The sequence below is a fragment of the Manacus vitellinus genome, unplaced genomic scaffold (genome assembly GCF_001715985.3).
Source record: "Manacus vitellinus isolate BGI_N305 unplaced genomic scaffold, ASM171598v3 scaffold_15_pilon, whole genome shotgun sequence".
NCBI lineage: Eukaryota > Metazoa > Chordata > Aves > Passeriformes > Pipridae > Manacus > Manacus vitellinus.
Genome location: NW_021939122.1, coordinates 5,871,081 through 5,895,457, shown reverse-complemented (window position 1 = coordinate 5,895,457; position 24,377 = coordinate 5,871,081). Strand labels below are relative to the sequence as shown.

The following is a 24,377-nucleotide window of genomic DNA, read 5'->3' as shown; positions in this document are numbered from 1 at the left end:
GACACTGGGCCGGGCTGCCGCCTCCAGCTCTGCCTTCCCCGAGCCCAGGCCAGTCCCTGGTTTTGTGCCTTTTTGGAGTTTTTCCTCGATCTCTGGCACTGCCGAGGGCTCAGCCCCTCTCGGGAGGTGTTGGGCGTCCGGTTGTCATGTCGTTTGTGGAAACAGAAATAGCAAGGTTGCACCTGGAATGCTGACTGAAACCAGAGTCCTAAAACTACAACATCACTAATATATTTTGTGATTATCTTGCACTACCGATGTAGTAACTTACTGTTTCAGAATAAGAATTTTATTGTTCATCAAGAATAAATTGATATTCTCTTTAACAGTTATGTTCAGATGTTAGAACTGTATTTGTTTGCTTTATAGGTGAAAACTCCTAAAGATGAACAGCAATGCACCACACGTGTCTTCAAAGCTGACTTGGCTAGAAGTGGAATGTAGTTTCCTGACAGATCTTCTTACAAGGAAGTTGTAAATCCTTTCTAATGGCCAACAAGAAAGAGCCTCCTTTTTTCAATAAGGATAGTATGGGACCGTTTCACTACAAGCTTCCTTTCTATGAAACTATGGAGCTCTTCATTGAAACGCTCACAGGAACGTGCTTTGAACTGCGAGTTTCCCCCTTTGAAACTGTTATTTCTGTGAAAGCTAAAATTCAAAGACTGGAAGGTACTATTCTCTCTTATTTCAGTGTAAGCTTTATCATTTTAGAGGAAGAGAGGAAGTCTTGTTTTAAAAATTATAATTGCTAAAATCAAACCAGAAAACTTTAATGTCATGTTTAGTAGTATATATATAAGCTAGGTGCTCAGTTTTTGTTTTAGATTTAATTGGAGTTGAGTTGTTTTTCTGTTCTTTCTTTTTCCTATGAGTTCATGGCTTAGGATTCACTGGAATTGCTGTGTTTGCTCTTCTGGTGGGTTGGTTGAGTTGTCGAGGTTATTTTATACACAATTATTAATGTTAATCTTAAAAAGGTTATGGATTCTCTGACCTAAGTTGGTTGTTAACCAGCAGGGATATAATCTTGAGCCATGCAATATGTCTCTATTATAACTGAGCATACTTTAAACTTGCTGCTATGCTTGTTGCTTATTAGGTTAGTCAGTTTATGGTTTTTTTATGATACTGCAGTCACAGGAGTAACTGCAGTGCAGGCAAATCCCAAAGGCAGCTTTAAGTTACAGATTTGAATTTTCTTTAGGTGAGTGATCTTTTGCTGTTAGGTCTGGCTAGGCAATGCTTTGTCTTAAAGTGATGAAGTTGATACATCTTGCAAAGTGAAAAGCTCCTTTAAGTTATGGGGCCAATCCTGATGCTTATGCAAGAAGAAAAGGTGTAGGTTAGTCCTCTCTTACTCCTTTCCCTCTATGCTGAGAATGATCCTGCGTGAAAGAATATGATTTGAAATATTTAGATATACATATTTTAACTACTTTCAAGCATTGCATTCTCTTTTTCACTTTGGAGGGGTTAAAGATCTATAGCTGCAGAAGCTGAGAGTGTCAGAGTTGCTAACTTTAAGAAAAGGGATCCTCTCTTTCCCTAGTATACCTGTGTTTTTCATCCTTCTGTCTGTGTGAAACCCATTCTCTGAGAGATGTAATTTGATGCTTTAGACTTGAATCTAAGATAACTATTCTCCTCTTATGGAAGTCTGCTCTAAGGGATGGGGGGAAAAAGGTAGCTGTCATAAGTCTTAAAACACAGAAGCATCGCAACAATAGGGGTGAGTTTTTGTTACTGAGATCCACATGGCAGAAGCTCCACCATGCAGGTAACTGTATTTTACATCCATCTAGCTATAGTAGTGCAGCTGTATGGATATGCTTTTGTTTCCTGTGGACAGGGCCATAATTAATCACAAGTCAGAGAATGTGTTAAGATGCTCCTGGAGGCAAGAGGTGAAACAAGAAAAGGAAAGGGTTTCTCTTCTCTCTGATTGAACGTAGGTGTAGGAGAGATGCACAGAATGCTAACTAAGGGTGAATTAAAAGGTAGCAGAGGCAGTAGAGTACAGGAGACAGCAGGTTATCTGGGCAGTATCTCTGAAGGAGTGAGCTTTAAAGGATACATGAAGAGATCAGTGGGAGATGTGAAGAAGAGGAATTTGTATTTCTTGTAGTCCAAAACATGAGAGTGTGAATACATGTACTGAATTACACCTGTAACTTATTAGTGTAGGCTGGGTGTGCCTAGCTTATAAAAGTATCATCATTTTCTTACTAGAACAGCTCAGTAATGAAGTTACAATATTGCTTATTCAGAATTTTGTTCACATGCTGTAGTTCATAGGATGATAAGGTAATTATGACTTAGGTGCCTGCTGTATAGAATTAATTATTAGTAAGTAAATTTCATTAAACATGGAAGATGAGTTCACTGGTGATTATCATTGAATTGCTAAAAGTCAGCTGAAATACCTTGATACTCCATAACAGAGTTAAAATATCTGTAATGTGCTTATTAATACAATTTATGGGAGACAGAGTGAAAACAGATTGATCAGCTGTGTGTGGAGGAAACAGATACACAATAACAAATTAATTTTATGTTGCATTTGTGGTTGCTATTGCATGTAAAATAATAAACAACTTTTCAGTGATGGAGTTCCTATTATAGTGCACAAATTCGAACAATAAATCACTCAGGTGGAGCAAAAATTTTAAATTTGTTGTGATTTAGCATGGGAAGGAGAAAGTTTACATCTGTTCCTGTTTCCGCTGCTCGTTTTCACTTTTTGGTTTTGTATTGTGTCAACTCTCATGGGGTGTGAATCTCATTTAAGCTGCAGTTCTGGCTGGAGAATGTTTCCTGCACTGCTGGAAGACTACCTAGGGTCCCTAGTATGTGTATTGTCTCTGTAGACTCATTTGGGTGCTGAGGATGATAGTGCATAAGCATACAAAAAGACACGTTTTGAAAAAATGAGCTGAGACCGGAAACCTCCAAGAAAAAAATCTAGAATTTTCTCTGAAGTTAACAAATTTGGTCAAATATTGCCAGTACCTCTAATTGTAGGAGGCTAATAATGAAATTAAAACAAGGCAAATTGATCTTTGTCAACAACTGGAATCTCAATAGCTGTAGACTGTCTGCACTGTAATAAAAAAGCATAATATGTATGGCATGTTAGGAATTTTGTATACTTCAGATACTGTTTGTCATTCTTGGTGCCTATTAGCAATCTGATATGGAAGGGCTTTGTTTACACAGCTGTAGTAGACATTGATACCTTACTAAGAAAGAGCTCCATGTCTCCAGCTATCTGTTTTCAGTGGGTTATAGTCAGTGAAGAATATAGGTAAAAACTTACTAATGGGTTCTAATTCATCTGAAATTTCAGTGCAAGTCTGCTCATAAGTTGAAGATAAAGCATACTGGATGTGTGTTTGGGTCAGATCCAGGCATTTGTCCTCAAATATGTTCCATGCTAAGTAAGCACAAGATTTGTTATAGATGTTGACTTTGAAGCCCCTAGAGTAAATCACTTCTAGTCTCAGATTCACTGACTGAGTTCACTGTGGAAGAAATAGCCCCTTTGTATCTTCTGGTGGCATAAAAGCTGGAATACACACAGCCACGCACAGTGCTGCTGGCAGTGCTACCTACTCCATTGGTTATTTGGTTTTGAAGGCAGGATCATGTGTTAATGGACATGGATAGGATGGTATCCGAGTTTCAAGGTGGCATGAAAGACTGAGCTTTAACATATGAACAGTACTTAAAAAAGCTGGATTTCACTGAAAGTGGAAGTAGTGGGGTTTTTTAAACTGAGATCTCTTTTTGCTTCCTCCGTTGCACAAGTTCTTGTAGCTGCTGGGCTGGACAAAGTTTAGTGTTCTTCATTCAGAAACACCAATTATTACACTGGATTTTATAGACAGAACATTCAGGTAGCGTATTCCTAGTAGTGGTTAATAATTTCATCTGTTAAAGAACCATAGATAATAACTGTAAACATGTTTGCTTGGTAGGATAGGATTGAGTCTCAAGGGAGCGGGTGGGCTTTGGGATTTGGTGATGGTATTATTGTTACTGGCTTGTGGGAATTAATTTGCATTCTTCAGTATGGAGTGTTAAGGCATTCATTTACATAGCTAGCTTTAAAATAAGAAAAAAACAACTTGATCATGATTTGTTCAGTGAGTACTTGCAACTAAATTTTATGGTCTGTGTATGTGGAAACATCTGCCATTTTAGATGAAAATTTAGGTGTTCTCTTGTTCTTGTATTATTGCAAAGGGGAAAAACACAACCTGCTTTCAGAATACATCTTAATTTTGAATGCTTGTGTTCAGCAGGGAGTGACAGATGCAACAACAATTTCGTTGTTATGTGTGTGTGTACTTTCAATTCATCACCTGAGTTGTTATTTTTCTTCGGTCTTTTTGCTGTCACTATTTTGCTGCCTATGTACAGCAGCTTCATCTTAAACAAAAGGAACTGGAAGAATGTCAAGCAAACTTCATGTGAATGTTGTAATTTCTTTCAATATTCTGTGAATTCACAGTATGTCATAATGATGTTTATTACTATTTGCATTAGAGAAAATAGCTGTGCTTCTGCCAGGACTGGAGAAGTGGATTACAGGAGTGTAATGAGTTTGTAAAAGAGTCGGTCTTGCTTTTCTTCTGTTTACTTCTTTTCCCCTACGTCTTCTATTTGATTTGTCATTTGCCTGTTTACTGTGCTGATAGATACTACGAGTTCATGAAGCATTTTTTAAGCTTGTGCCTTTTCTGAGCTGGGAAAAGACTCCTGTGAATGCAAGACTGCCCAGATCAGATGGCTGCCCAGGGCAGAATCTGGAAGGTGTAAAGTAAGGTCACCTTTGTCAGGAAATTTTGTGGACTTGTGTTCAGTTACTGGAGATTTGCTCATTAGTCTCTTTGTCAGTCCTTTGGATGAAGAGCAAGTCAGTGCTGACTGCCATTTACACTGCCATGGTTACTGTCACGCAGGTCAGAGATGGGCAGTTTGACAGTAGGAAAGCAGTCCTGCTACTGTAAGTTATGAACCTTTGCACCTCTTACTAGTGTAGCTAGTTTCTGAGGGAGAATAAGACTGTCAGCCCAGCCTCTCCTTAAGCAGAGGCTCCAGCAATTTCAACATTGAATGAAAGATAAGTACACTCTTTGAATTTTGACTGTGAAATGTTTGGGGTGTTTTTAAACATAGTAACCTTGTACCCACAACATAAAATAAAGTTTGTTCTGAAATCTACAGGGATTTTTTTTTCTGGATCAGACTTGACCACATCACCTGTGGTGAGCCTACTTAGCATGCCAGAAAGAAGAGTACAGGAAGGAAGCTATGTTGATTCAGAGACAGCATAGAGTACCTGCTTCTCTCTTCTTCTCCCCTCATTTCAGTAGGTCAGATTGTCAGTGCATCTGCAGCTGTTTCAATAGATAGTCTGCAAACTCTTCTGTCTTCCTGTAGCATCACCTGCCTAGCTCACTTCCATTTGAGCACTGAGATGCAGCTCATTGCTGTACTTACCTCTCAGTACTGATTCAGAGCAGGCCAGTGATACTGTCATGTGCTGCTTAGAGGGAAGGGTAGTGGATGGGTATATCACAGTTCTCATTATTGCTGGCAGTTTTACATGCTGATCCCATGTATAAATGTCTCCTCAAGAAATCCTTACTATAATCCAGAAAAGAGACAGCTGATGCATGTTTTGCTGCCTGTGAAACTATAAAGCACATACCATTTCCTCCATGTATAAATACAGAATTCTAAGAAAGCAGCATGAAAGGGAATAAGTAATAAAGACGTGTCTGTTTCCAATTACAGCAGAGTATCATCTTTTCATCTGTTCATTTCATCAAAAATACATTGTCATTGTTGAATGAGCAAAAACATGTTTCACTCCAGTATTGCCAGCTGCAAGCCAGCCTTTTTAACAAATACTGTCTCAGTTTATCAAAGTAATTGGAAATTGCTCCTTGGAGACTGCTGAAACCATAACAAGGGAAGACAGTAATGATTGTTTGTAATCAGAAGAGTGCAAAACAACACAGAAAACTTCACTGTAGACTCGCTGGCTCTTGCCAGCTTGTTTTTTTTCTTACAAGGCAGACTTAAAACATAACCTATAACCAGCTATTAAATAGCTGGGAACGTAGTAGCAATTATGTTAGTCTACTATATGAACATATTCTCCTTATAAATGTCTTGTGGACTTCAGAAGATATAAGATTCTTGTTAAATGCCCTCCAAGTGGAGTAAAGTTGTATTAATCATTCAAAAAAGGGAAGGTCTAGGTATGAGCTGTAGTGAGAAAAGGAAATTCCAATTTCTAAAGCTTAAAGAATAACAATTCCTCCAAAGTACACTCCTCCTTCTGCCCAGGGACATCTCCTTAGCGTGTTTATTCTTCTTGAACTCCTACTTGCCCGTTTATTCTTCTTGAACTTTCACCAGAATCTGGTCTCCTTTTCTTCCTTGCTGATGATGGGTGTTCATAGCTTTGTGCCTTTACCTAGGAAGGGGCTACTTAACTGACCTCTTGCCACAGCTTGCTGAGCATCCTTGCCAGCCTTCAGAAGCTGAGATGTTTCTGGAAACTCACTGAAGGGCTCTCATCTTTGTGTTTACCTCTTGCTGGATGTATTTTGGGAAGTTCTACTGTGTGGCATTGCCACTTGCATTTCCCTTTAGGTATCTGAACATGCAATGAATAAAAATATAAGGTTATTTTAATGTAACCTTCAGGAAAATACATTTATAGCTTTTGTTTCTTAGTCTGAGGAGTAGTGTTTAGACCTTTTTGAAAAAGTAGGTCTTGACCTCTATAGATTTTCATTTTAATTAAAATTTGTCAGGAATGCACAGTGAAATCTTAATTACTTGGGTTTCACTAGACAAATTGAACAACTTTTTTGATGCTGGAGGAATGATTTTTTTTTCCCAAAGACAAAAAAAGACAACTATTCATCTTCCATTAGCCTTAATTGTATTTTTTTGATGGTCTGAGATGTCTCACCCTTTCATAATTATCCTCATTTGTATTCTATCTAAAATTTGGAAAGTGGTAGCATCCTAGTAAAAATGTGTGAAGATCTCAGGTTGTACCAGCTTATGCTTGTTATCTTTAATGTGTATTATATTTGTATCTAAGTGAGTTGACTATGCACGCAAAAAGCAACAGAAGTTATTTGTGTAGAATATGGATTTTTAGTAAGGAACAAGTATTCAGTATGTGTACTTTCTTTTAACAAAAAATGGCCAAATCGTCCCAGAGCTTGAGTTGAAAATGAATGTTCCTGAATATTAATAAAATGTTCTGATGGCCTAAAGAGCACCCAGAACAAAAGCGTTTGTATGAAGAAGTTTAATTAACCTCTGTGGTACTAAATTATATGTGTGAATTATCAGGTTCCAAACCAAGCCAGGATAAAAACACATTTGCAGTTGTCACCACTGTAATAGAGCTGCCACCAGTTACCTTAATATGACTGTCTGTACTGTGGATAATACAAAATATCAGTCTGTGATTAAATTATTCAGCAGTTCTGTAGGTACAAGTTTTTTATCCTGTTTTTCCTGTCAGTAGACATAAAGTTCTGAGGTACAGAAAACAGGACAAAACCTCCCTCATCTGATGACTGGAAAAAGAGGAAATATTCAATAAGCCTGAAGCAGTTGAACACTTCTGCAGACCCCTTGTTGATGCAAAACATTGAACTTTGTGTGTGAGCTAAAGCCTTCTGAAAATGTTAACTCTGTTTTTAATAACTGTTTGGAGGTTGGATATCGTGACTGAAGGCTGCTCAAGTGCCTGTCCCTGTCCTGCTTCCTCTCTCCCATCTCCTGTGATGCAGTTTCAATCCACCAGCCCCACACTCTTTAAAGAATTAAAACTCCCCAGAAGCCCTTCTACCAAGCTCCAATTTTTAGTCATTTGTTTGTTTTGTTTAGGTATTCCTGTCTCTCAGCAGCACTTAATTTGGAATAATACAGAACTGAAGGATGACTATTGTTTGAATGATTATAAGTAAGTATAGAATAAAATTATATTTCTAATTAATGTTTCTAGATGACTGTTAGCATAAACAACAGAAAATGCTGTAAAAATTTATTTATTGTTATTTGCAGCATTTCAGAAGGCTGCACTCTGAAGTTAGTTCTGGCTATGCGAGGTGGACCTGTTAACACCAGAAGAGGTAGGTGTTAACTAAATTAAAAATAGTGGTCTTTCAATGTCTTATAACTGTAAACAGCTTCTCTTAGCTAAGCATTTTAGACAATCAGACTTAATTTCAAATTAACTGGAAAAATACTCAACAAAAATGGAGGGATTTTTTCCCCCCATCTTTTCTTTCTTAGCATACCAAGTACACTTTGTTTACTCTTAGTTTATTTGTATGTATAGAATCATCAAGTCATAAAATCAGCAATTCTTCACTTAAAGAAAAAATGATACTGTAATGTCATTATACAAATAATTTTTAAAATATGGTTGGTAAGAATCAAGCATTGTTTCAGTCAGATGGTAAACTTGGTTATGTAGATCATCTGTATAGAAATGAAAATGGAGAAATAGCCTTGATAACTTTCACTTGGGAGAAAACTCAGCATATCTTGTAGGTTGGGAATTTCTGTTAGAAACCCAGGTGAGCTCTCAAAGTTGATCAAAACAACAGTAATAATGTTTTGGTTCTGTTTTGGTTTTTTGTCTTTGTAGTTCCTGTGAAAGACCCTATCAGGGAAATGGCTGAATACATGGATCCTGCTAGAGACAAGACCTGGGAGAAAGGGCCATCCAACAAACAAGTCACCTTCTTAGTATATCGAGAAGGAGATAGGTTGAATTTCTTCCGTGTGGTTGACCGGGGCGATGGCACTTTAACACCATTATCTGAGTCTTTGAGGTAAAGTTGGTTTTAATCTTTATATTATTCTTTAGAAGTGGGTTGCTGTATAATTTTCAGCTTTATTTGTTGAATTTATCAAAAGAATATCTGGAATATGCAAGAATTATTCCCTAAGGTCTATTAAATTGCTGTAACAGGGTGGCCTAGCAGCACAGTAGTGCTTTGTGGTCAGTGGTCATGCTGATGGTTCTCTTAATCACTGTGTGCATTAATATAGTGAGATAAAGCTGACCTCATACTTAAGGCAAATCTCAACATTCCAACCCTTTCTGAAAACTGCCATTTCACAGGAGAGTCATTTTGACCATATAAGATATTAAAACCTTCAGTTAAGCATTTTCTCTTCTATCTTAAGGCATTTGTTTAGTTTTGTAAACATTTCTCTGTTCAGGGCATAATTTTTTTTCCCTATGGGTATGACTTGACCAAATGATTAGTCAGGAAGACAGTAGATTGGCAGTGCAAAATCCTGTGGGTTTTGTTTGTTGGAGTTTCTTTGTTTATTTTGGGGGGGTTTTTTGTTTGGTTGGGGGGGGAGGGATGGCTTTGTTGTGGGTTTTTTTTGGGTGGGGGTATTGCTCTATTTTTTTTGTTTTGTTTTTTTTAAATGTGCTAAAGTAATTACTGATAGAGCTAGCCTTTGGATGTAATTAGGACTCAGGTTAGCTATTGCTGACCTGTTTCAATCACTGTCAGAATCAAAGTGCTGTTATCATCAGAAGAGCAAGTATGGCACTTAACCTACTACATAGTAGTGAACAGTTTAGTAGTCTTTTTCTAAAGCTATCAAAATTGGTAATATCTATTAAAAATTATTACATTCTGGTTTTATCCTGCAGCTTTTGGGTAGGGTTTTTTTATCCCCTCAAGGGCTTAATAGTTGTATAACTGTGAGGAAAGTAGTCCCTATTCTGAAACTAGCTGCGTTTTCTCCAAGGCTAAGGCTTGTGCTGTTTAAAGTGACTATTCTTGTTTCTGTTTGCAAAGTGAAAGCAAGAGCTTAGTGCTGGGTTTATATTCAGCGTGTTTGTATTCAGTGATACTAATCGTATAAACTTCTGTAAAAGATCTGTACTTAAAAAGTACTGACTGAATGAAATATCAAGGTTGACTTCCCACATTGTTATATAGAGTAGAAAGACCTAATGTTTGATATACAATTACTAGAGAGAAGGAAAAGACACAAATATTTTTGATCTGTGATCTTTAGGCCCCTGCACTCTTTCACTAAATAGCCACATATGGTATTGTGTGTAGGTTTGAAGTAGGTTAAACCAAGCATGATTGGTAAGAACTGACAACTTTGCTGCTGCTTTGGGCTAGATACATTTCTGCAAAGAGCAATCCAGTGTAATTCTTGTTCTCACTGATACCCTACCTATTACCACATCGTTCCTGTTTAACCTTTTGACTCCAAGGAACATCCAAACCAATCCAAAAAGCTGGGACTGTGGATGCTGTACTGTGAGTTATTGCAGGGAGTTGTCATAAGGAGCTCAAACTTTCATTTTTGAGTAGAATGGGCTCCCTGGTATCCACCTACATGTTCAAATCTTTGTGTGTATGTGTGTTGAAATGGAAAAATAGCAAAGGGAGGAGAGAATGGGAACAAATCAGACCTTTTCATGTGATCTTTATAGAGGAAGACTGTGAATCACTCTGAATACTAGTGTTTTCTACACTGACAGTTAAATGTGTTTCTGTGTGTGGGTTTACTGATGACTGAGCATTTTGAGGCACTTGTTTATCAGCTTTTCTCACTCTGTGTGTGTGTGTGTGGAGCAGGATTCAGTGACTGAAATTTAGAAATGAGACATTGGTTTCAGTGTTGTTTTATAGGTCTCCAGATAATTTTATTTTATCTGTGGTTGAGTTAATGGTTAAAACTTGACAAAATGTAAATGCATACAATGGTCATTGTCTCTGGATTAAAAGAAGAGTGTTGAAGTTCTAGTGGAGGATGGGCAGACACTGGTGCCAAAAGGGTTTCAGCAAGCTAATAATTTTTGAGACATGCATTTTAAAAGCAAGAGTTCAGGAATGTTGACACCTATGGACAAAGTAAATTTAAAATTTACTCATTGGAAAGTAGGCTGAAAGTGTCATGAAGATCAAAATTCCCTGTCCAACTTTTATAATTTTACAGTACATTAAAGCAAACAATCCTTGTGTTACTTCCTTTTTTTTTTTAAGTATTTTTGGCCCCTACTTAGTCAGAAAATTAAAAAGAAAAGGATAACTATTATTTTTGCATTTAAAAAAAGGCAATAAACAAACAAACCAAAAAAACCAAACAAACATGAGACATGCCACTTTATTTCCTATCCTTACCTTGAAGGAAGGGAAGTTCAACAAATTATTTTGAGTTGACCCAAATCTTTGAGAATTAAAATTTTGAAATTATTTTTTTTAGTGTTGGGTTTTTACCAGGAGAGGTATGTAATATGTATGCTGACTGTCCCCATATGGAACCATTCAGGTCTTGGTAAGAATTGACTGTCTATTTTGCTGACTCTTGCTTTGAATTTGCTGCCATCTTGCTCTTCATAATGTCTCCCAGCTGTGCTGCCTTTGGAATTTTGCTACATCTTAGGGAAATGGATTTGGAGAGTCAGTGCAAAAAATACTGGCTCTTGACTAAGGGCAGCAGAATATTTCCAAGAATCAGGTAAGATGCCAGCTCTAATTAGTGATTTATTTTTTTTTGTACCGACTTTCTCGTGACCTTTAGTTCTTCCTTCATCTTTTTTGAGACTAGAAATTTGAGTTAAATCTACTAAGACACTTGTATGAACACAGGGGAATTGCCTGATTGTCATGATTTCTGGATGCTGACAGCCTAATGGAAGAACTAAAACACTTTAAAATGTACTACATACAATGTTTAAAATTTATCAATTTGTAATGAATTGGACACTCCTAATGGTTCTTTCATTTCACTGTCAAATGTTGAAATGTTAGTGATAATGCTTTATTGCTTCATAGGAAAAAGAAGTTAGATGCTGATTTTAAAGCATTGAGGTTTTGCAGTCTTTTAGAATGCAGAATGGAAGAAGGAAATGTCGTGCTATAAACTTCCGGTGGCTACTGAGTTAAAATATTTTGTCTTGGGATTAGCAGTTCTAATCTATTTATTTTTTTCCAAATGTGAGACTCTTTGGAAACCTAAACTGATCTTTTTCTTTTTTTTTTTTTCTTTTTTTTTATATTTTGAAAAGGAGAAATAGAATATCACATCCACACGGGTGACCCCTCCATTTCCATTTATGGTGAGAACACCCCTCAGGATGGATAGAAATTTGGACTTTTCCTTCCATGCCAGTGTCTGGTTAATTGGAAAACTGATCAGCTTGTTGTCTGAGTCACACACTTAACAGCTTTGGCATATCTTCAGGAGACATTTGTGGAACTGGATATCCCCTCTGTGGGGAAAATATATAGTGAGTGTGAACCAACTGTATATGATATAACAACTTCCCAGAAGCGTGGCGATGTTCAGATTTCGGCAACATCACTTTGCTCTTACAAGGGATGCTTATGTGGATAAATGGATTTGAAATGTCTTTGCATACAGTTTTACATAATGCTTTGTCAACAGATCAACTACGGATATGACTTCCTAGTTGTGAGAATACTCTACATTGAAAACATAATTAAATTACTTGATTAGGTGGTGAATACAAACTTTCTTTTATTTTCAGCAGTGGTTCAGTTTATAATTTATATGCTGATGATGAAGATGAGACAGAGGCATCACCTTCTGGGCAACAGATTATTGAGAATTCAATTACTATGAATAAAATGAAACTGCTCAAGGCAAAGATGGAGAACATGAATCTGAGTAAAAAGGTGAAATTATGATTTCAGTTTTTCTGTCGTAAAATAGCTAGGGCTTTCCTTGTGCTGGCTTTTCTAAAAAGCAGATCAGATACTTTGCTGTCTTGGGAAGGATTTCTCATCAGTTATGTAAATACTCTTGTATAAACATTCTGCAAAGAGGTGTTGGTTTTCCTTGGATCTATCTGTCCTAATTGAAAGAATTCACTACTGGTCCTGGATTTATTTGCATGGGTAGGCTTTTTGGGTGGGTGGGTTTTTGAGGTTTTGTTTGTTTCGGGTTTTTTTCTTCCAGTACTTCAAGTAAGCATTGTTTTGCAGTACTGCTCTGGTAAAAGTCAGTGTTTCTCCGAAATGAAACTTCACTAGAAATACTGTAACTTAAAAAGCCCATAAAGTGAAATTCAAGAGTGAGATTACCTTGAAGACAAAACATCACACTGGTGTTCATGAGTGACTAGGTTACCTAGATTATACTTTCTTTCATTTTTTTGTTGCGTTTGGGGCCTGAAGTTCTTCTGGATAACTTTGATGGCATTCTGGCTTCCCTTTCCTATTTCTCTGACATAAGACCTATTTACTGAAAAGCATTTTCTGATTATAATCTTTTATTTTAATATTCAGATGTTGGGGTGAAGTCTTGATGGCTAGTAACATATGACAGAGTAGAAGGAATGATTTGGTCCTTTCTGGCCTTACGCTGTCTGAATTCCTCAGAATATGTTCTCAGTCACGTCTTTGAACGCAATTGGAATTCAAATACTAATTGTTGTTCTATCTGTGGTTTTTTTTTTGTTGTTGTTGGTTTGGTTTTTAATAGCCTAAGAAAACTGTCAAGGTGAAACCTCGTCCTCCAATAACTCCTCGACCATCTAGTGGCTCAGTGGCTGCCGCTCGTCACCGCTTCTTACGAGTGCTCCCCCATATCGGACAGTCGTGCCTACCTCCTCCTGGGAATTTGCATCAGTCGGAGTCTTCCCAAAACGCACTTTCAGCATTGGCTACTTTGGCCACTGCTGGCAGAACAATGCCATCCACAGCTAATCACTTCCTTAAGGAAGATGACACTTGGCAGAGCAACTCTTGGTCTCAGCCAGTTGGTAGCATCAGGTTACCACCGAAAATATCTCGCGTCGAACTAGAAAATGCAAAACTACCTATAAATAGTGTTCTGACTCCTGTTTCATCCCTGCCTGTGAATTCAGAAAAAGCATCTGAAAATGTCACCTCAGCAAGTGAGGAGGATGCTCTTTTATTTCCAAATCTAACAAATGGAGAACTGTATGGAACAGAAGAAGAACACCTACCTGAATCCGACGCTTTTGCTTTTTTAACAGAAGGAAGCACCGCTGAACAGTGTAGTGAGATATATGATATGGGAAAAGTGAACCCAGAGCTTGAGCTGCCTGATGGAGACAAAGAGTCTAAGGTTGTAGAGCAGCATAGAAAACCTATTGGCAAAGTGCTGAGCACTGCAACAACGGAGACTGGTCTTCTCCGTACTCGTGAATTAAGTCCTCAGAAAAATCTGCTTTTGTCACCCCTTCGGTATTCGGCGCAAGCGGCATGTCACAGTTCTCTGAAACCACAAGCACAACCCAGATGCTTCGAGGCTGGTAACTTGAGATCTGCAGCCTCCTCAAATGTGCTTCAATCGTTGGAAGTACGTAGCATAGCAGACTCCTCTTTTCCTAGGACTGCTAGATTTTGTAGTGTGAAAGTAGAGTCACTTGGAAAAAGACCTGATGTAATTTCTAAAGCAGAGGATAGGGACATTACAGATGTGGCTAGCAAGGTATCCAAAGAATCTGTGAGTTCTGTAAGTAACTTAGGATTTCTGGCTTCGCTGGCCCGAAGCACAAACAGGGAAAGTTTACAGAGTTCCTGTGGTACAGGCAGGTTTCGGACTTCTGGTATTGTACTACCTACAAACCTGCAACATTTTCAGGAAGAAAGCTTTAGGAAAACTGCTCCTCCAAATGAACCTGCTGAATATATTCTAGTGAGTATTAATGCATCCAGAGAAATCGAAGTTTTCCTGTCTTTTCTGATACTGGTATTACAAAACTACTCTGTGTGTATGTATGTGTCTTGTCAGGAAAGGCAGATGGGGGGAGCGGAAGATGTGTTTAAATCCCTGATTTGTCTTTAACTGTTTTCTGAATTTCTGTTGGTATCTTAACTGCCTTATCTAAACAGGTCCTAGAAGTAATTTTTCATAGATTAAAGTGTTTGTTCAGTTCACAACTGAAATTGTTAGTTATTGTAATGGTAGAATAATGAATGTCTGTGTTAGAAGTGTCATCTGACTTCTGCTGCTCACCGATTGTCATTGATTCCAAAGTGTGCCCTGTGACTGGCACCATATGTGCCAAGCTTCAGCTCTAATGTGCTTTGTTGCTTTGAAGTATGGGGAGGTTTATTATATAGTCGTTTAGGGTAAAGCTTTATATTGCAGAATTTTAACTTAATCTACAGAAGTTGTTTTGGACTCTTTGTAGGTACATTGATTGATGAAACATTGATATCAAATAACTTAGACAGTGTGGTATCGGCTTTTCATTTAATTTCCATCTGCTAGTAATTTCCTTGTGGAAATTTTTTTTTTTTTAGTCTGCACACGGGCTTGGAATGAATGGAAGTATGGCAGCTGTAGGGAAAAGAGTAGGTAAGTAACTTACACAATAATTAAAGATGACTCTTTAATCTTTCCTGGTATATCACATATAGAGAGGACAAAAATAATTTATCTTTGTAAGGCATGTGGCTTTTAGAGTCCTTGTTGTTTTGCACGTCTATAGCATGACTAAACTTTTAATATTTTTAAGCAATTCTTTAAAATACAGATGGCATCCAGATCTTAAGTTGACATAACTGCTTTTTTTTGGCATAAACTTTTTTAATACATCATGAATCCTGCATGTCGTCTGTAGATATAAACATGACTTTTCTGCACTGAAGTTTCCAAATGATCAGTTCTGTGAATAATTCTGAGTCTACTAAAATTGGAGCCAAATTTATCAGTAGCATTGTCTTTAGTACTACAGCCTGAGCAAAAGAAAAGCGGGGAGGAAGCAATAAGGGCATGGATGCTGAAGAACATTGATTTAGTGCAGATTTTTCACTATTTTTTGTACTGATCATCATTCTTTCCCTCCTAATCTTGGTTAATGCTTGACATCTACTGAAAATGAATGTGTTATGCCTAGATATTAATTTCTTATGTGATTAATTCTCCTGGGAGGAAAGGAGTTGTCTAGATTAAAACTTTTAGTTTTAAAACTGCTTTTCCAACTCTTCAGACAGTGAGCTAAAGATTTTCAGCACATTTAATTTTTCTTCTTCACATCTTTGACTTGCAGCTTACAGGTTTTCTTTTCTTTCTGTATGACCTTAGGAAGAAGCAGGCATGTATTCCAGGATTTTAAGATCTAGATATAGAGAATGAGCTAGAAAATAGGTGTTCAAATAGCAGCTGCAATAGGAAAAATTACGTAGTTGTCGTGTGGGAGAAAAAGCTGCTAAAGTAGCGGATTCTGCCTTTGTTTCACAACTGGGGTGCAGCTTTCACTTGTCAGACAATTAATAAACAGGTCTGTCCTTAACTACTCCTTGGTAACAGAGGTGATACCCTAAGAGCCATGTCTGCATGATGGGAAAGCCTACTAACATCAGCATCATTTTGGATAGAACTATGAAGAAGACACTCCTCTGGTGTATCTTATGTCAGACAAAAGTGTATTTTACAAAAGATACTAGACATGAGAAAGACCAAGTTGGTGTCATCATATCATGCAGGCTTTTGAGAGAGACATGTCTGTTGTGTAACTGGCTGAGAGACAGAATCAGTTTTCAGTGTAGTTGCTGTAGGGACCGTAAATGTGAGGGCAGGTGTGTTGTTTTTTACGGTCCACAGGGCCATCTGTCTTCAAACTCTGTCTCTTCCACAAACTGGGCTAACTGCAATAGTGTACTTTTAGATGATGAAGTTGTTAGCGTGGGCAAACACTACCTGGAAGTTTTGATGCTAGGAAGCAGTGGAGTGGGAGAGGATGGTAGTGATGACTGCAATGTGTAGCAACTGCCTGGTGCTGCAGTTGAATGTAGCCTGCTGTATCTCAGCTAAGAAGTGACTTATGTTGGGATTAAAAGTGTCCTGGACAAAAAAATACTTTTGAACTCATGAGATCACTTTTTGGGAACATCCTGACAATAAAATGGTACAAACACTGAAAGAATGTTTGAGAGGGATGCATTGCTCACTTCCACTGTCCCAGCATGTGGGAAATGCGCATAAGCAAGTTGTGGACAAAGAGCTTACTCTGTAAGAGGGAAGGAAGATGCCTTTTCTTTACATGCTCTCCAGTTAATAAAGCAATGGCCAAGAATTACAGGGCAAAAAGTAAAAGTAAAGTAAATTTTAAAGTACAGAAATTTTACAAATAACCTGCAAAGTGCCTAATGTAACCATATAGCTAAATAGAGGCCTGTAGTCTAATACTATAGTTTGTTGCAATTACAGAGTACCAGCAAGATTTTAAAATGTTGCAGTACTTCTTTGGCAGACTACTACACTGAATATACTAGATGCTACTGGAATGCCCAACTGATTCTTTGTAAAGCCATTGTGTGCAATGGTTTTCCCAATCACACTACACATGTTCATTTTGCATTTGGGAAGACCATTATGAGACGTGTTTATTAATTTCTTTTGTAACTTCCTGCTTATGTGAGCTTTTAACAGGTGTTAAAAATAACAGTTCTAGGTCCCACATTGTGATGCCTCTTCCAAAGGTGTTCATAGGCTTGAAGTGTGTTTTCTCTTTTGACTTTCAGGTTGGGGTTTTTTTTCCCCTCTCTGGGGTTCCCACCTGAAGTATTCTAAGAAATGTAAAATGAATTTGGGTTTCAAAAGATAACATTTAGCTAGTCTGTGAATAAATTAAAATAAAATGTCTTTGATGTCTTTCTACTTCTGAAAGCAGGTGAAGCAACCCATCTTCCACCTGTGAATGGCTTAATTCAAGCAAAAAAGAAAATTACAAAGCACTGCTTTCTCTGTGGCAAGAAAACTGGATTGGCAACCAGCTATGAGTGCAGGTAGGCTGAGCATATAACCAGCTGTTACTCAAAATTGATAGCTGAGTTAACCAAAAAGTTTTCTTTGCTGCATGGTATTCCTTAAGCATGGAAGATTGAAAGGCAACCTTCAAAAAGGTTGGATTTCTCAGTTCAGCAAAACTGCAGGAATTAAAACTCAGGAATGTTGTACCTGTTCTGCTTTTGAGGTGTATGTTCTTCCAGGAAGATCAAGAAATGAAAGGTATCAGAATGGAAGATGTCAGGAAATAAAAACACGATAACAAAAAAAGAACAATGACATTTTATACTGGTGTGAGAACAACTTGCTAAAGGTACATGTTCTGCGAAGTTTCTTGACAATAATGATATGATTAACAACTTGAGGAAAAACTGGTTTTGTTAGAAATGGTTTTTCAGAAAATCTCAGATGTGATTCTATTGCAACACATTTTCACAGATTGTGAATTTATACAAATTTGTATTCAAGAAATTTTTTATTTTATGTGTGTTCTGTTTCTTGCAAGACTTCAGTCACCTTTGAGCATGTAGAGCATTTCAAAAGCAGAACATCAGAGTGCTGGTCCTCCAAATCATGACTTGCAAACAACAGTATGAGACCTAGTACTTGGTGGGGATCATGAGGAACTTAAAAAAAAAACCAACAAAAAACCAAACCCAAACCAAAAAAACCAAACAAAACCTGAACAAAAAACAAACAAATGAAAACCACTGAAAACCCAAACAAACAAAACCCCAAACCAAAAACAAACAAATGAAAACACAAAACCCCCAAACAAGCAAATAAAACCCAAGAAAGCAAACCACCAAAAAATCACCTGCTTTTTCTGTTCATCTTGGTTATCCAAGAATTTTCTCCCACAAGATACTTTTTTCTCAGTATTGTTTCCCATGAGCTAATCAAGGCTGGAGGCTAATCAACTGTGAGGGTTGCATTTAGAGCTAATCTTGGTCCGTGCCAGTCAACAACCAAATGAACAAGACTTCAGCCACTGGAGAATTGTATAGGAGAGTTTAGGGTGAGGAATTGCTTCCCTACTGACTCTTCAGTTTTTGATTTTGTAACAGTTTTGGACACTGCACACTCCCTGCTGAATGAATAGCTGCAAGCTCTTCTAAAAGTAACTAAGCAGCTTGCTTAAGATAAAAAATAAAGGGGAGAAATTGCACATCTCCAAAAATAGTATTTGATTTGCTTTCAGAAGGAGCAACCATATGACCTTTTACTAAAAAAGGAACATAAACCAAATAGAGAGTACATTCATATGAGAGAAGTGGTGATTATGGGACCAAGAACCAAAGAAAAGCAAATTTACTACCAGACACACAAAACCACTGGAACAATAGCTGAAGAGTTTATTATGAACCCAGATAAACAGATAAATAAATACCAGGTTACAGTCTAATAGTGAGACAGTTGGATGGGTAATGCTTCATCAATTTCAAGAGAATTATGATTTTGAATGATGTCATTCTTTTACTGTCAGAAAGCATTTTTATTGAATAATTAGGCTATTAGGACACTAATATCAGTCTCCACTTAAAGCACTTGTCCAGATCAGATACGATATCTTTTCTCCTGTTAGGGGTCTTAGCTGCTGAACTGTAAGTTTGAAGGCAAAAAACGTAATCTTAACTCATTGAAATTGCAGCTGATATTGGATAGATGCACCATTTTCCAGACATATAGGAAGTTATGTTCCCTATAGTTAGTCTGTCTGATGTCTTTACAGCTGCATAAATCTGTATTTATTAATCTTAAATGACTAATCTGAGTTTATGCCAGGCAGAAGTTGTGCCGAACTAAACAACTCTTTTGATGGTGTGAATGATGTGGTGGCTTTGAATTGAAATGCATTACATGGATTTCACCTGATGCCATTATTTTAGTTCCATGGTTTTGTCCTCTGAATTACACCTACTGATGTTGTGTGAGGTCTTTAAGAAAGAAAGAAAGTAAAACAAAGCTCATAATTTTTAATTTATAAGTGTGTTTGATCCTTGCTAGCTGGTTTCAGGAGTACTGATCTTGCTTAGCTTACCAGTTGAAGAGACTGTTGGGTCAAAACTGCAACATTCAGTTAGAAAAATGTTGTTTTGTTTTGTTTACCCCACCAGTTAGTGTTATCAGACAAGAATGTTAAGAATCCAAACAGCTATGTCAAATAACACATGATTAAGCAAAAGCTCTCCCAGCACGTCAGAGCATTAAAAGCTTCTAAAAGCTTCTTGTAACTTCTAATATTTCTTCAGATGTGGAAACAACTTCTGTGCAACGCACCGCTATGCAGAGACCCACACCTGCACCTACGACTATAAGAGTGCAGGGCGAAGGTATTTGCAGGAAACCAATCCCATCGTTAGTGCACCAAAGCTTCCCAAAATCTGACATGGTTGTGCTGCATGTGGCCATTCTGCTGTTGAAGAGTTGTATTGAATTGAGAGAAGCACTTGCTTTAAACTGCATAATTTTGCCATGCTCCGTATTTGAAGATTTGCCAAGTAACAAAAGCACATGAGGATGCATCCTGTCGAAGAATAATGTGAACACTACTGCAGTTAAGACTTTTCTTCTTGAGTGAATGAAAGGTTAAAAACTAGTTTCTAAAAATTTACACTATGATTAACTGTTACTGCACGTGTTGTGTTTTATATTTGGAAAAGCTATTTCACTAGACAAGTCTTTAAAGATGCACTTTACTAACTTTACTGTATAACCAGAGTTGAGGGGGTGTTGTAATGAGCGTGTCATGTAATGTCTTCTGTACTCTTGCGTTTTTGTCCATTAAGTTATTTCACTAGAAAGATCCTCCTCCTTCCCCTTTCTTCAAACAGCCTGTTTTGAGCTTTTTAAGGGGATAGTGTGTTCAGCCCCTCTGTTTCATTCTGATTGGAATTCATACATTGTGTGTCCATTCTGAAAATTACATATCATCTTAATCACATTTTCTTAAAATAATACTGTTTATATGACAAGTTTGTTTTTAAATAGAAGGTTCCCTGTTTGTTGCCATTAAATATAAGAAACAACTTATTTTAACTTTTTTTGTAATCCTAGATTTTTTTAAGACTTCACAACTTGGTTTGTTAAGATGTTGAATGCTGTTACTGGAAGAAATTCTAATAAATATTAAATTTTATTTTGGTTTATGTGTTCTAAATGCACAAAATAACTTGTCTCATACAGCATGTTCCTAAATTGAAAGTTGGGCTCTGTTGGGAGCATATATATATTTAATTTTTTTTCCACAAGCACTGGCTCATATCTGTTCATGCTGAAGAAGAATTCCCACCAACTTCATTAGGTGTGACCAACACTGTGTACTTTTAAATAAACCTCCTGAAGTCTTACTTTCCTGAAGTACTAGCAAAGGCAGAATGGATGTTCAATAAATGGTATATGTTCACCTTTTTCCCCTCCAGCTGATACTGGGTAAGGGCAGTTCAGTAAATGCATTAAACACCTCTAATGATCATGCAGCTACTGCAGAAAGTGATGTTGGAAGAATATACCTACTAGAAAAGTTTCCTAATTCATTCCATTAATGCTTCTGAAATATTTTTATATAAGTTGCATTAAGTGTTCCAGTATAAAGAGATTAATAAAGACCTACACCAAACCACTAAAACAAAAGAAATCCCCCCACATTGTATCGAATGTCCTGGTCCCTGTCTTATCAAAAGTCCTCAGATACTTAGTTGGTTGTGGTATTAAAATGATCTATGCTGCACTCAAACAATAGCAGCTTATGAGAATGAAAATCAAAAGTTGGGCCAAAAAAGACACTCGCTGAAAGAGGGAGAAGTAACTTGAAGAATCTCACCCTTGAAAGAAATCCATTTCATGTAGTCTACTTGAAACTTCTTAAACCTGAAGTTTTCCTGGAGTGACGAGCTTGGAAAAAATGTTTGCAATCATCCTTCTGGGCAGTGATAAGATAAAAATGTAGTTCTGTGTGTGTGACCTTCAGGCTTATTGTTACTGGAGAAGGTTGCATATGGTATGAAGAACATGTTACTGAGCTGTGCTAGGTACCATGAACATGCCTGTAGTTTTTATTTCCTCTCCAGCATGGGACAGTACTTGATGCTGAAGGAAAAGAATAAGGAGCATGACAAATGTGCTAGTGATTTCCCAACAATTACTTGCATGCAGCTCAGAAACTTTCTGAAGACAGAGGCATTGCTGTTTTTGAAGGTACAGTAGAGATCTGGTAAGAAGGAGAATTAAAAAATATCATCTGTCATCACTTAGTCTGATTTTCCATAAGTATAATTGTCAGGAAACTGTTTTGCAGTGCATTAGAATGGCCACACTCAAATTTTAGTAACACTATGTAACGTGTGGCAGGAAGTCCGAGTCACATCTCACTTGACTCTCCCTTTCTGCATATATATAATGAAGTGCTTTTTCAGAAAATGCAATGCAGTAATAATTTAATTTCCCTGTGTGTAGCTTCTCATAATTTTTATTATAGCTCATTCTAATTATACTTAATACAGATGTTTCTTCTGCAGAACTCTCTACTGGTTTTATTCTCATACCAATACCATGTTACAGGCATCCATTTTCAACCAGTACTACAGTCCTAAGAGCACTTTAATTGTATCCTTCCATCTGATAAGAGTTTCACTAGGAAGGTTGTGTGGTTGAAGAAAAAGTTATCCTTGAAAGCCTTTCCAATTTTTCAAAAATCATGTCCCAAATTTTCTGTATATTTCTCTCTCTAAAGACTTTTTTCTCCAGAAGATTAAACCATGTCATCCAGCCACATGTGGATTTACTCCTTGAGCCAAGTTCTTTCCTGCAACTAATTCTTTGAATAAAAAACCCAATTGTAACCATTATCTCTTGGGACCACTAGATGCATCTTATTACAAAGAGTCAAAGACTGTTGTTTCAAAACCATCAAACCTGTGAAAGGGAACGCACTATTTAATTAAACTTGAGTCCAACGTGTGTCTTGCCTTACTAATATGTGAGTCCCTATAGCTTAGGTTCTGCTTATTCCAGCCATTCCTTCTCCCTGCCACACACACACACAAAACCAGTGGCTGGGAGGGTTTGCATTTTTAACTCTTTTGTTTGTCAGTCTTGATCTCCATCTTTTTTATCAGTGAGTCCATGAATAAGCCACTGTGTTCAGGTTTCTTGTCAATGCAATTAAGTAATTTTTTGCTTTATGTTCTTTTATAGTGATTATGTGCATATTTCTTAGAAAGTATTTTAGCCCAGATCATTGTTTTGTCTTTCCCATTAACTGTTCTTTAGACAATAGCAAAAACTGTGCATAACCAGCAATTTAATAGCATTAATTTAATAGCAGACAGCTATTCTCCAGCTGACTGTAAGTCTTCAGTGCAGTATTGGTACTCTGGCTAATTTGAAGCAGTTTCTGCTGGTGGTGTTCAGTGTAAGAGAGATTTTGTTTGTTCTGCAGTATCTTACTTGAATGAGGCTTGCCTGGTAATCAGATCTTTTTCAGAAATTATGATAAGCATCAGTCTGCAAAAGAACTGCATTTAGAAGTGTAATCCCCTCGTTTGTGCATAACACCTCTACACAGGGACTTCGTAGCAGAAAACTTGTGTTGGTGTTTCTCTAACTTTCTCTTGTGTTGCCTTTGTGGGTGAAGCTGCGGAGAAGCGACACCAGGGGGCAGCGGAGGCATTTAAGAATGGCAAAAAGTTTTAGTTTGGTCCAGGAATGAAATTTACAAAGAAATCCTAAAAGAAAAGTGTGATTATTTGTTCATGACTCTTATTCAGCCAACTCGGAACAGAACTGAGGAGGTCAGAAATAGAGTATGTTCCTTCTGTTTTCCTAATTCCAAAGGTTTTTTTAAAAATATGAATGGAAGAGTACCTCAAAAAGTATGTTTCCATGCTGGGTTTTATGAGGTAATTTGTTGGGTAGTCTTAACATATTGTGGAGTAAACAGCTCTCCTCTCTTCTTTCCCACTAGCCCTCCAAATATGAATTTCAGAGGTGTCTGCTTGCCAAGCTATGCTGGGTGGTAGATTTGTGTGGTAGAAATACTACCTTGTCCCCTTAATTTCTTACTTTAGAATGACAAATGTTGCTGTCTCTTTCTTATGGATACAGGGTGAGGATATGAAAGGGTAAATTCAATGGGATGTGAGGAGTGTATGCCAGTAACTGCTAAAGCGACTGCTCCTTACTACTTGTCTTTTCTGGTCTTCCAATTCAAGCAGCTTTACAGGCCATCAGCGACATAAATTTATTTCTAAACCACACTTTAAGGATGTTTCAATCCTTTTTAATCCATTCTTCAGAAAGACTGATTACTATGTACCATACATATAGTATGTATATATATAGCTACATAAGGATTATGTATTCTAATCATATCTGGTTGGTGAATTACTACTGAAATTAGGTGTTCTGCCCAGCACCAGAAATTCAAAACAGTACCTAATCACAAAAATAGTATGATTTACATGGTTTGTGATTAAGAGGGTTAATGAGCTGGAAATAAAACCACTGAAGTTTTCTAAAAGGAAAAATCTGGGGTTTCAAAATACCCTGTC

The 24,377-nt window shown here is 37.3% G+C and overlaps 1 protein-coding gene across 5 annotated transcripts; it reads left to right on the top strand.

Annotated features, from left to right (window-relative positions):
* Nucleotides 1-354: 354 nt before the first annotated feature.
* ZFAND4 (zinc finger AN1-type containing 4) lies at nt 355-20,965 on the top strand. Of its 5 annotated transcripts, none has more exons than XM_018069116.2 (9): nt 355-672; nt 7,933-8,008; nt 8,110-8,177; nt 8,699-8,885; nt 12,593-12,737; nt 13,546-14,727; nt 15,339-15,393; nt 17,708-17,825; nt 20,079-20,965. In XM_018069116.2, exons 1-9 carry the CDS (start codon nt 489-491, stop codon nt 20,212-20,214), a joined length of 2,151 nt encoding a protein of 716 aa, XP_017924605.1. In that variant the 5' UTR covers nt 355-488; the 3' UTR covers nt 20,215-20,965. The 5 variants fall into 5 exon arrangements, with proteins under 5 accessions (XP_017924605.1, XP_017924604.1, XP_017924609.1 ...); XM_018069115.2 differs by having other exon boundaries at nt 12,590-12,737; XM_018069120.1 differs by having other exon boundaries at nt 489-672; nt 12,590-12,737; nt 13,546-14,388; nt 17,711-17,825.
* Nucleotides 20,966-24,377: the final 3,412 nt, after the last annotated feature.